This window comes from Populus trichocarpa, chromosome 19, assembly GCF_000002775.5.
Source record: "Populus trichocarpa isolate Nisqually-1 chromosome 19, P.trichocarpa_v4.1, whole genome shotgun sequence".
Lineage (NCBI taxonomy): Eukaryota > Viridiplantae > Streptophyta > Magnoliopsida > Malpighiales > Salicaceae > Populus > Populus trichocarpa.
The window spans coordinates 4822190-4835454 of record NC_037303.2 but is presented as its reverse complement, the minus strand read 5'-3'; the positions used below and the strand labels follow the sequence as shown (position 1 = coordinate 4835454).

The following is a 13265-nucleotide window of genomic DNA, read 5'->3' as shown; positions in this document are numbered from 1 at the left end:
AAGGAGACACCCCCCCTCAAAGAAGAGTCGCTTAGTTTGAGAGAGAGAGCAAAACAGAGAGAGAGAGAGAGAGAGAGAGAGAGAGAGAGAGAACACAAACACAAAGGAGCAAAGGTAATTTGCCTGCTTGTGGTTCTCTCATAGAGATAGAGAGAGATTTTGGATTTCTCTTGTTTTGTTTTTGAGAAACCTTGCTTCTTTCTTTCTTTATAAAGAGAGCAAACACTATTGTATAGTATTTGCTTTAAAGGAGTTTCAGTTCTCATGCAATTATCTATTGGTAAGATGATTATCTTCTTCTTGTCCTTTCTCCTCCATCTTCTATCCTTCTCTCAATCTGGTGTTTTTAACAAGTCAGTCTTTTTTGAATGGTTTTATGAAAGATTTCCTTTTGATTTCTGTTTATACACTCTTAGATCTTGAAGCTGGACCACACAACTTCATATATGCTTTATTAAGCAAATCCCTGATGAGCACTCTCAAAATTCAGTTTTCTCTTAGCTTCTAATAAGCCAATTCTGCCATTTCTATAAGTTTCCTCTTCTGGGTAAACTTGATTCTCTCATTTTATACATCAAAGTTTTGAAATTCAGCCGATTTTCATATCTGGGTTATTTTTGTTGTACTCAAAGTTTCGGGCTTTATATGGTTCTAACTTCTGGGATGGTCTTTGTTTCTTGTTTTCTGTAACAGATATGGAGAAGGAAGAAAGAAACCAGAGAGCTTCTTGTAAAAGTTTAGAGCCCGAGTTTTTCTTGCAGTGGGGAAATAAAAAGAGGCTTAGATGTGTTAGAGTTAGAGACCCTCAAATCATTTCACGGAGATCTGATGGTGTTTTTCGCAGAAAAATCACTTCTCGGATTGATAGATTTGTGGTCTCTTCTGCTACTACAGAGAAAGACACATCTCTTCTTCAATCTAATCGTATCACAAGGTTAGATTTTCTCCGTGTTCTTAACAGGCCAGTTCTTCAAGTTTCTGGCCCGGTATTTTTAGCTCTTTCTTTTTTTCCTTTTTTAGAGGAGTTTTTCTGACTTTTGTTTTTCTTGTATTCTCTCAGCAACCAAACAGAGAATTAAAAAGTCCCAACCGAGAAAATGAGGTTGGAAGATTGCTTCTTGTTTTGTGTTTGGTGGCTGAGAAAGTTAAAGATAAAATTTGGATTTCATTCAGTATGACTCATGTCGTCTTTGTATCCTAATTTTCCTTTTTCTAATTTACCAAAAGGAAAATTCTGAATTGTAAAAGAAAAAATGTTGGATTGTTTCTTCTTATCTCCATTTTGGTTGATGAGCAAATACAAGAAACCAAAAATATTTTTTTTTAAAAAAAAATGGATGATGAAATTTATGTATTTGTTTGCTTAGATCCCAATTCCCAAATAAACAGTAACCTATGGCTTGAAAAGTGAATGATGAAGGTCTGACCTTCTTGATTTTGTTGATATGGTTGGATGCAGGAATTCTGAAGCAGCAGTACTTAGGTCCAGTGTGGCTGAGAACAGGAAATCATCATCGCCGGAGAAGGAGGATCGTTATTACACTACAAGGGGGTCAGTGGGTCTGGATGAGAATGGCAAGGTCTCAATGGATGGTAACAATGGAGATGATAAAGCCCACGTTTGGCCTAAACTATATACTACTTTGTCAAGCAAAGAAAAAGAGGAAGATTTTATGGCTATGAAGGGGTGTAAGCTACCTCAAAGGCCAAAAAAGAGAGCCAAGATTATACAAAGAAGTTTACTTGTAAGTCTTCTGATGATAATTTTTGCTCTCTTAATCTCTAGGGTTTATTTCTTCAAATAAGGGCTTCTGGGTTTGGTTATCTTGATTTTGGTTTGTTTGAGGTGTTCATCTTTTCTATTTCTTGCTGCTGAATGGTGGTGGGTTTTTGATTTCTTATTTGTTTTTGGATTTTGGTGGGTGGTGGCAGCTGGTAAGCCCTGGGGCATGGTTGACTGATATGTGCCAAGAGAGGTATGAAGTTAGAGAGAAGAAGAGTTCCAAGAAGGTATTGAATTGCTCTTCTTTTTTCTAGATCTGAATGATCCCCATCTCTCCTTGTTTGAACTCTCTTGCAGAATTGCTCATCTTTTTCTTCTTCTTTTTCGTATAAAGCAGAGACCAAGAGGTTTGAAGGCCATGGGGAGCATGGAAAGCGATTCAGAATAGCATGTGTGGCATTCGTTTTAGCAGCAGTGGCATTTTTTTTTTTCTATTCAAATTTTCGGGATCTTGTTTTTGTTTTTTTTTTTTTTTTTTTTTGGGGGGGGGGGGAGATCATGACAAGGAGGAGGTGGTGGCTAGAGTTTGTTAGGAGAAGATAGAAAAATGTAGTAGTCTCTGCTGGGCTTGTTTGTTGTTCTTGATGCTGTAATGTATAAAAGGAAAAATGAGAAAAGCAATCTTTCTCTTCGTTTATTACCACCACCATTCTAACCAAAGTACGATCATGAATGTCTGGTTCCACCCATGCCTTTTGTTGAAATTGTCTCTCCCAATTCTCGTATTTCAAGAATGATGTCTGGTTCCAAATTTCTGTTTTCCTGGAAAAAAGCAGTGCAAAGAGATTCCTTCTCTTCTCTAATTCCCATGCCTGAAACCATATGCAAACAGGAGAAGCATTGGATATGGTCGAAACTTGTCAAATAAGGTGGCTTGGCGTGGCCTGGCGGTGTCTAGTGTGGATGAAGCTTCGGTTTCGTTTGAGAGTGCGTTTTCGTTTTGTTCTTTGTTTCAACTGTATAAGATGCCTTTTCATGTAAATTTCCCAAACACCAAAGTAGTACTTTAAGTCTTGTGCAATGGGCCAATGGCTGTAGTAATCATGTTGTGAGCAGCATCAGAAAGCTGTCGAAACGTGGATTTTTTTTAATAAAATATTAGCTCCGATAAAAAAAAAAAAATCTTAAATAAATCTTAAACTTTTTATTTTGAATTTTTAGTTAGCATGAATTTTCAATAGATTATATAAGAGAATTAAATTTTTTATTTTAGATTTTTACTTAGCATGAGTTTTCAATGATTGTTTATCAAGCCATTTTAACTTTTTAAATCAGTAACTCGGAATATTAAATCAAAAATACAATAAATAAAAAAATAAAACTCAATTTTAAATAAATTTAATATTAAATAATAAATTATCACTATTATTATTATCACTATTATTATTCTCATGGTTATTATTATTGTTACCACTATTGTTATTATTATTATAGTTATTATTGTTGCTACTATTACCCATAAGTAATATCATCATTAATATTAGTATTATTATCATGATTACTATCATTATTATCATCATCTTATTATTATTGTTAATATTATTGTTATAATTATTATCACCACCGCCATAACAACTATTACTATTACTATTATTATTATTATTATTATTACTACCACTAATATCATTATTATTAATATTACTATAATTATTGATATCATAACCACTACAACCATCATAATAAACTATTAGCAATGTTATTATTATTATTATCATAATTATTACCAGTATCACAATTATTACTATCATTATAAATTATTATTATTACCACTATTACTAGCATTATCATCATTATTAGTAATATCATTATTAATAATATTCTTAGTATCATTATCATTATTACTATTACTATTATTATTACTACAATTACCATTATTAGTATTATTACCATCACTATTATTATTATTATTATTATTATTATTGAAATAAATAAATAAAAATCATAAACTTGTTTTGAAGGATAAAATTAAAAACTATATAAACTCTGACAAAAAGGCAAAGGAAACAAATAAAAAAATATATAAAGAAAAAGGACCCAATTGAAATAAATATTATTACTATTAAAAAAAATCATAAAGTTGATTTGAATGATAAAATTAAAAACTAAAACTAAAACTAAAACTAAAAATGAAACTAAAACTATTATTATTATTATTATTATTATTATTATTATTGAAATAAAAAAAATCATAAACTTGATTTGAAGGATAAAATTAAAAATTATAAAAACTCTTACAAAAGGGCAAATGAAACAAATAAAGAATCAAAAGAAAAGAAACTAAATTAAAATAAATATTATTACTATTGAAAAAAAACTCATAAATTTGATTTGAATGATAAAATTAAAAACTATAAAAACCTTGACAAAAGAGTCGAGAAAAAAAATAAGAAATAAAAAGTAGGACTAAATCGAAAAAAAAGACATCTATAAAACGAATAAGAATGAAATAAGTAATTAAAAGAATGAGGACTGAAACTAAAAAAGAATAAGAATGAAATAAGAAATTAAAAGAATGAGAACTCAAAACTAAAAAAGAATAAGAATGAAATAAGAAATTAAAAAAGGGACTAAAATGAAAAACAAAACATATGAGAAATTGTAATTGAAGGACTAAATTAAAAAAAAACTTCTATAAAAGAAATAAGAACGAAATAAGAATTTAAATTGAATGGTGATTGAAATTGAAATCAAATAACAAAGAGGACAATGATGTACTTTAGCTGTTAGAAGAGAGCCAAAAAGAAAAGAAAAAAATGACTATTAGCGACAATCTGACCACCACAAGCCTACACGCGCCACACCATGTGGAAGAAGAGATGGTTGCACATCCAGTGAGACGGTGAATTACTAGATTTTGACCATCGAATGGCATCATACACGCCACCTGAATAGCACAGACGTCACCCACTCGATGACTCATTTGGAACACGTGTCAATAAATTTCTGAATAAAAATTGAAAAGAAAATGTGAAAATACCAAAGCGCCCACATGAACCTATTACTTACACAAATAGTCATGTGAAAATACCAAAATACCCCCAAAGAAAAAGCTTATTTTTTTATCTTTTCTAAGGTTAAAAATTTGTTTTCACTATACATGGATCATAGAAAAACTGTAAACACCCCTACCTAGCAACTCAATAATTTTTTGATCATGGAAGCAAATAAGTATTTTTACTGTTAAGAAGTTTGTAAAAAGTCAAGAAAGCCCTTGATCAACAGTTATAAATTTTATTGATTTTAGAGTAAAATAGTATTTTTAATATATATATATATATATATATATATATATATATATATATAAAGATGCATACACCTCCAAACAATCTTTTAATGACTAATGGGCCAGTGGAAAAGACCAACAAACCCCCAGCTTTAAGGCTTAAGTTTTTTTAACTCAAGAGTAAAAGAGTAATTTTATTTAGTAATAAACAGTAAACTTTTAGTTTTTCTTTTAATATTTTACTTGAAAAGGGGTAAATTTTGGTGCATCTATGTGATTAGTAGACAAACTTGTTCCATTCCAAATCTAATTCATTCAATTAACAATTTGTTTATTTTTATGTTTGGAAAGTGTTTTTGAAAGAAAAAAAATCCATGCTTCGTATTAATTTTTTATTGTGTATTTTTAAATCGTTTTAATATGCTGATATTAAAAATAAAGTTTTTTTTTTAAATATTTCAATGCATTTCCAAGCAAAAAGCACTTTGAAAAACAACCGCTACCACAATACCAAATAGACTCCAAACATAGAAAAAACCACAAAGATATAAAGTAATCAGAGCGTATTTATTTTTGTGTTTTAAAAGCATTATAAAAAAAATTAATTTTTATTTTATTTTTTTTACTTTGAATTAATTTTAAAAAATATTATTTTAATATATTTCTAAATAAAACACATTTTAAAAATTAAACACGGTAAAAAAAAATATGAGACTGCATTTAAAGATACCACATTTGGCCTGGCATCACACCTGTGCGCAATGCTAGTTTGTAGCATCTCCTAGTATTAATTTTTTCTTTTCAACTCCATTAGTTTCTCATGATCATTTCTGTGAAATATCTCAATTTTAATGGTCATACAAATTATCCCACGAGAGGAAACAAGTGAAGAAACACACATCAGCATTCTCACCTTTTCTCTTACAAACTTTCACATGATCTTTGCATTAATCATTATTTTCACAACAGACTGTTTTGGTCAGACCCAGCGGATTGTTTTGGTTGCCATTTTTTTCCCCGAGCGACGAGGATTTCTGCAGCTCTATCTGTATGCCTTCCCAAATCAAAAAGAAAATTAGAAAGGGATGATTCCCACTAAGATGCAGCTCGCAGTATTCAGAATCGCTCATACCCTAGAATGCTTTGATTGTGGAATCAACAGGAAAAACATGGAAGCCAGGCACAAGAGGAGCAAATCAACAACCATCTGATTGCTAAGCTTGCAGATAACGTCAACTACCAATGTTTCTGCAGTTGCAATTTGCTGACGAACCCTACACAGACAATTCAAGAACATCTCAGAAGAATGGTACACCCGCTAGGGATGAACAGGATGATACAATGTAACAGCTACTTCTTAGTGACTCAGCGGCAGGAACGCTTTGATTCTGGATTCAACCAGGACTCAGGATTGTACGTACCACGTCTTGTAGAAGACATGTTCTTCATGCTCTAGAGATAAGTTTCTAGCATTGTAAGAGATTTGGATAAACACTCGACTTGGCATCTTGAAGCATTTCCACAACCAGAGTCTTCACAGCCCTAAAAGACCCAACAAAATAAACTTGTGAGAATTCAGAATCAAATAATGCAGTAAGAAAAGGAAGGCGAAGGCACTAATGAATATGTGATTTACAATAAGAAGTCATCAAGAATGCTGGTTAAACCTGGGCAGAAGGTGGGGGAGCCCTCCATGGTTTTATGGCCAGAGGCAGAAGATGGAGGGGCATAGCAATAGTGCACCAAAGCCAGCAAGCACCTACGAGTCTTTTGGCAAATTAGCGACGTGCTTAAATTTATTGGGGGTAAATAGCACAGTAGGAGACTTAATTGAAAAATTCACATAGATCGTCATCATTGGCGCGGTCAAAAATATTTTATGAAAATCATCTAGTTGGTCATCCAGTGATAAAAGCCTGAGATCAAGAGGTTTGTTTTCTCTGTGGTCTCAGATTCAAGCCTTGTGATTGCTCATATGATGGCCACTGGAAGCTTACATGGTCGTTAACTTCAGGGCTCGTGGGATTAGTCGAGGTGCGCGCAAGCTGGTCCGGACACCCACATTAAAAATAAATAAATAAATAAATAAATAAATAAATAAAATTTATAGGTTGCTGCAACATTACTGATGTAACATTGGTTACGGCGAACTTGTTGCCGCAACTAATTTTGTTCTAAGCTGCGGCAGCATTAATGCCACAGCTTTTAAATTTTTAGAAATAGAGTTATTATATCTATCTCATCTTCACATTAAGTATCCCAACTTCAAAGTTGACCCATTTACACCTTAACATTGGTGTTGGAACTAATGCAATCAAATGGAGGACTTTGTTCTTTAAAGTATAATGATTTCTAATGTTGTGTTCAACCATGGATTTTCCCTAGACAGTACGGGTGAATCGAAATATATATATAAAATAAACCCTTTTCTAATCGTAGCATATTAATACTTCCAATCTTAAAGTTGAAATATATCAAATTAGAAAAATATTCTCTCATTAGCATAATATTAGCATTGTAGAAAGCAAAATGACTTACATAATGTTTTTTTCTTGTTTAAACCTCTATATTTATGTAATGCCTCTTGTTTCATTCGTTTCTAATATAATTCTCCATGACCTATAGTTTCATGAAATGTTTTCCCCATCAAAGCAGGTTACAACAAGTTTTTCTTTGTATTTGACAACCTTCATGTCTTTGCTATCATTGCCTTTAAAAACTGGTGGAGATAGTGATAATAAGCTATAGCTTTCCATCTTTACATCAAATACACATGTTTCTTTTCCATATAACCTAATAAAATGAGTCATTTACGGATGTCTTTGTCATACGATAAAGTGACTTTTATTATGGCAACTTTATTTCCTTCAATTGCTTCTATTTCCAAGCCTTTGAGTCAAACAACTCACATTTATTGTAGTGATATAAATTTAATTTTTTATCATACGAGCAAAACTTGGGTTTCGAGAATCTTACAATCTTATAGTGTAAAAGTCTTGATCTTTTCACCATCATTCTAATTTCTATAGTTTCGTATCATGTCTTTGGATTCAAGATCTTCTATCATTATTTAGTAGAATGGTTGCACATAATATTTGTGATCCATTGTATGCATGGGAAAATAAAACACCTTGATTTCTTGATGTTATAATCTTTATATGCTCAGGTAGGAAATCAAAGGACATTACATAATAGGGCTTTTAGGGTGTCAATTAATACAAAGAAAACATGGTTTCATTTTTTATCATGCTCTACATAAACAAACTAGAGACAATGTTGGTTCTTTGGTTGTATAGTTTGGCAAAAGTGGATTCACATGTGAGCTTGTTGTATTTCTTATAAAAAAGATACATCTTCCCAAACTCTTCATTGATAAATATGTTAAAACTTTATAGATGATATATGGGCATAGGTCACAAGCTGAGTCCTTGGTAAAGTAAAGGTTTTTTCGGGCTTGAAGAACACCACAATGATGCTTCTAGATTGAAGATTCACACCCCTGAATGAACCCTAGAATAAATTCATCAATCCTTCAACAACTTTTTACACTCTTTTCATTTCTTCTGGTTCTTGAACTTCAAAGGAAAATTAGATTTAAGAGGGCCTATATTTCACCTTCAAATTAATAAAGTGCAAATAGGTGGAAATACATAATTGATTATGCATGTATGTTATTTGTCGATTTATTTTATTTTATTTAGAATGTGAGGATGGAATTTATCAACTTTTCTTGGAAAGTTCTCATTAAAGACTTTATAGCCATGAGAACTTCGACCAACTTTGAGAAAAGAATCATCGCCTCATCATATTGCTATTTTTTTTCCAAACTAGTCCTTATATCCTCCATAATAATGTACCCATTATCTCATTCTTCCTATAAGATCGGTGGAGATCTGATAAAATAATAGTATGGGACAAAGATGTATGATATGACACGTTATTGTTCATTTCCTATAAAGGGTCCATCTTAAAAGATAAAATCTAACTCATAAAGGTTTCAGGCTTAGCTTGTCCAAACCTAAACATTTTTCAGGCTATCAAATTGTCTGAATTACCAGTGGAGTAACCTGACTTCTTAATATTATGTACTATGGGTATGGAAAAAATTTCACGGTACAAGGTACATAAAGGGAGTTCCAATCTAAGAGGGAGTTCCAATCTAAGCGGGAGTTCAAATGAGCATTAGTGGATATAAGTCACACTCGCCATCGAATCTCATTATCTAATCATAAAAAGGGACAAGCTTGGATCTAGTGCTTTTGTTAGATTTTCATGAAGTGTGAATAATTCATAGAAACAACATGAATGTGAAGCAAAAATTAATTGGCATAGATAAATAATGCTCAATAAATAAAATCTATAAAAAAATCTACAAAAAAAATTCATAGACAGATAACATAACAATCAAAATAACAAAAATTAAGAGAATAAACACAAGTAATTGGGCTCAACCCTAAGTTCTCTAGTGAAGTCGTCGTTCTGTCACACTATGGCGTCGACTGAGACTCCTAATGATCGAGGGGAAAAAGAATATTAAGGAAATTTAGAATCGTCACCTAGTAATTAAAGGAAACTAGGGAACCTAAAATATATACTGGTTCCTGAGATTCAGGCAAAGGGTTAATTATGTTTAAGAGAAGAACGACATCACCCTTACTATATCATTTCTTACAAAATGTTACCATTACTATGTGTTTTCTTGTAAATTTATCTTTGTGATTGCCATTAATTATCCTAATTGCTTTTAGTTTTAGTTCTTAAATTTTCAATCATTTTGTGAAAAGTTTGACATCGGTCCCTAAAAAAAAGAGACTCATCGATTAGGTCATGTATGAAAAAGTTTGATGCTCGGTCCATAAGACTAAGAGACTCATCAATTTAATTATTCACTTAAATTTTGATATCGGTCTCTACTATCATTTGATATCGGTCTCTACTATAAGTGAAAATTTTATTATTGATGCTTTTAAAAATAAAATTTGTCAAAACAAATGTCATTCTTGAAAAAAAATTGATATCAATTATTAAAAAAAAAAGACTTGTAAAAAAAGCCAAATTAAAGTTTTAATCTTCTAATTTCTGACTTTGGATTTCTTAAATCCCACGAACAAAAACCCAAAAAAAAAAAAATCAATTTTGGGATTGCTACTGTCAGTTTATTTCTGAAATTTCATGGAAAACAAAATCCCCCCTAATGACTAATCATGATTTCACCTAAAAAACATAACTCTAGAAAGCAACCCAAAAAAATATTATTATTTTTAGAAACAAAGCGTGAATGTTATCCCCTTTTTATAGCTTTTTTTCTCTTCTCATGTTCCACCTTTTCTCTGTTTTTGCTTTGGCCACCATTTTTGCTATCAATCTTTCATGATTTCAGTATTTGAAGGAGAGGATTTTGTCTCAAATATTTCTCCATAATAGTTTTCAGTTTCTTGATTTTGATCTTTGAAGGATGCATAAATCTAGACTGAAAACTATTTAAATGTTCGCCACCAACCTCTCTTTGCTTGATTTGTGAGGCGAAAATCAAGAGTTGGGTTTTTTACAGAGATGAAAGGGTTATATTTAAAGTGCTTAAAAGACTAGTTGAGAGTATGTTTTTTGTTTGAATTCTAGGTGAATTTAAGGAATTAAAGCTTGATTCTTTGCATCATAATTGCGACTAACATACTAGAGAATGCATTTTTTCCTTTCCATGGGATCAAATGAATCAGTTAGGATCTAAAATTATGGCAAAATATTAGTGGAAGATCAGCTTTTTATGTACGTGTTTTCAAGCTCGGGAATTCTGGAAAATTAAGGCCAATACGACGTCATTTCCTTTGAATATTCAATCTTTGTTCTTCCACTCTCCAGGCAAAATTCACCATCTCACTTAATGTGAAACAACGTCATTTTGCTTTGATTTTTCTTTAATTGGAATTATACCAAACTTCAAACTTGTCCCTCCATTTTAGCGTCTTTTACTCTTCGGTCCTTGGACTTTCAATTCTCTTATTTTGATTGATTTTCACCTATGTCTCCTAATTTCTTTCAATTTTTCCCTTGTCCGAATTACAATATATCCCTTGCTTTCTTCATTTCTTTCATTTCAGTCATTGTTTCTTCAATTCTTTATTTTTAGGCTGATTTGACTCCCAATTTCAATTTTCTTCTTCAATTAAATACTTAATTAATTTCTAACATTGTTATTTGTTTCAAAATAATCTTTAAACTTCTAATTTCTTTCAATCTTAGAAACCCTTTTCTCAAGTTCTTCTTCAAATCAAACCTTGATCACAGCCCAAAAATTCTCAAACTCAATTGTATAACAACTTGTTTTTCATCTACAATTGATTTAAACATCCTCATGAACTGGTACATAAATTTAACATGGCCATTTATTACACCGGCATGGAAGCATATTTCAAGACACTCACGTCTGTATTATGAGTCGGAAGCACCAAAATATAATAGATTGGTATGCATTATATATAAAAGTCTATTAATTTCTAATTTTTATGTGAATTGAGAAATAAAAGTGAGCATTGAGTTTGTTTGTTAAATTTTGGCCAAGAGTAAAAATGCTGGAAAAATAACATTGCCATTAAAATTTTAAGGATGTTATATTGATATTGTTGCAGCTTTTAAATTTTAATGGTTGCGACAATGTTAATACCACAACTTCTAAAATTAAAATTGAAAGTTGCGAACCATCTAGGTGGTGGCCCAGTGGTAAGAGTTTAGGACCAAGAGGTTTGCTCCCTCTGTGGTCTCAGGTTCGAGCCCTGTGGTTGCTCATATGATGGCCACTGGAGGCTTACATGGTCGTTAACTTCAGGGCCCGTGGGATTAGTCGAGGTGCGCGCAAACTAGCCCGGACACCCACGTTAAACTAAAAAAATAAAATTGAAAGTTGCGATATTGAAATCCCAATGAGTAAATTAATTGGTCAAGTTTTGGATTTACTCCCTAGTAGTCATGAGTTTGAGTCCCTTCAAGGCCACTAGAGACTTACATGATCGTTAACTTCAGAACTCATGAGATTAGTCGAGTTAACCCAGGCATCTATGCTAATAAACAAAAATTACGATATTGATGCTGGCATGGCTAATAAAATATTTTTTAATCAAACCAATAACAGTATTACACTATATAAACTATGCTATAAACTATGCTATTTCTCTAAATAATTTATCTACTTTTCTATTTACCCCCGGGAAGTTTAAGAGTTTGTGAAACAAATCATGCATCTATGATGCAAAAGAACAGCTTGGGACCACGAGAAGTCGTATGATGTGACACTAGGGTTAGTATAGGAATCAAAGTTATGCATCAAAAAATAAACATAGAATCTTCTTTTTTTTTTGTCCTTTTCTTTTTCCTTCTCTTTTTTATCCTTTATTATATGAATTTCTTTCTCCTCTCTCAATACAAACTAAAGAAAGAACTTTAAGATATTTCCCAAGAAGATCCCATTATCTGCGGCTTCAAAACAATTACAAATCCAAGACGTGTAGGAGGAAGAGGAGAAGAACAAGATCGCCTATCATTCAAAAAGCACCACTATCATCATCAACAACTACCACCCTTTCTTGTTCACCATCAAAGGCATGGCCTTAACGAGACCAAGATCAATATTTATACGGAAGATTACAACCAACAACAGAAGAAAGGGAAGGAGGAGGGAGAAGAACAGTGGTGGTTGCAGCGGGGGTGGAGTGAAAAAGAAGGAAATAGGAGGGTGGAGAAAAGAAAGGAGAAAGAAAGCTAAGGAAAAAAGAAATGAAAAGAAATTTATGTTTTTCCCCCATTAAAATGGATGGAAATATACTATAAAAATCCAATTTTGAAATTCAAAATTGGAAGGACAAACGAAATGACATAAAGTTCAACAAAGATTAAACTAGTTTAGCTTCGAAAACACTATATATTAATAAATACGAAAATGTTTGAGATCTCAAATAAATGCTAATATATTCTTAAACATTGAAATCTGTCGAGGGGAATAGAGGGAGGGCGAAGGGTGGACTTCAATGCCAGGCACTCAACAAAAACTAGCTATTATCTAGTCTAGCTAGTTGTTTCTGCATATCAGAACTTTTGCTGTTTCGGCAGCTGAGGTTAGGGAGGCAGCTTCTTTCGTCTAATGGATTTCTCAATTTATTAGTTAAGAAGCTCAATCCTTTTTCTTCAGCAAAGAAACTGTTCCCTCTCCTGTTCAAAATACAATGCATTGCAAACACACAACAAACCAAAAGAGAAGGAAGAAGAAGA

The 13265-nt window shown here is 32.1% G+C and overlaps 1 protein-coding gene across 4 annotated transcripts; it reads left to right on the top strand.

Annotated features, from left to right (window-relative positions):
• Positions 1 to 2426, top strand: LOC7469883 (uncharacterized). 4 transcript variants are annotated; one of them, XM_024590896.2, is made up of 6 exons: positions 1 to 280; positions 417 to 547; positions 694 to 934; positions 1460 to 1745; positions 1933 to 2010; positions 2118 to 2426. In XM_024590896.2, exons 3-6 carry the CDS (start codon positions 696 to 698, stop codon positions 2169 to 2171), a joined length of 657 nt encoding a protein of 218 aa, XP_024446664.1. In that variant the 5' UTR covers positions 1 to 280; positions 417 to 547; positions 694 to 695; the 3' UTR covers positions 2172 to 2426. The 4 variants fall into 4 exon arrangements, with proteins under 4 accessions (XP_024446664.1, XP_006371162.1, XP_002325840.2 ...); XM_006371100.3 differs by lacking the exon at positions 417 to 547; XM_002325804.4 differs by lacking the exon at positions 417 to 547 and having other exon boundaries at positions 2 to 280; positions 2121 to 2426.
• Positions 2427 to 13265: the final 10839 nt, after the last annotated feature.

Excerpts from the sequence above, each read along its gene's own strand:
- LOC7469883 (XM_006371100.3), top strand. Across the intron at positions 1,746-1,932 it reads TTATACAAAGAAGTTTACTT|CTGGTAAGCCCTGGGGCATG; the intron begins GTAAGTCTTCTG and ends GGGTGGTGGCAG. Across the intron at positions 2,011-2,117 it reads AGAAGAAGAGTTCCAAGAAG|CAGAGACCAAGAGGTTTGAA; the intron begins GTATTGAATTGC and ends TTTCGTATAAAG.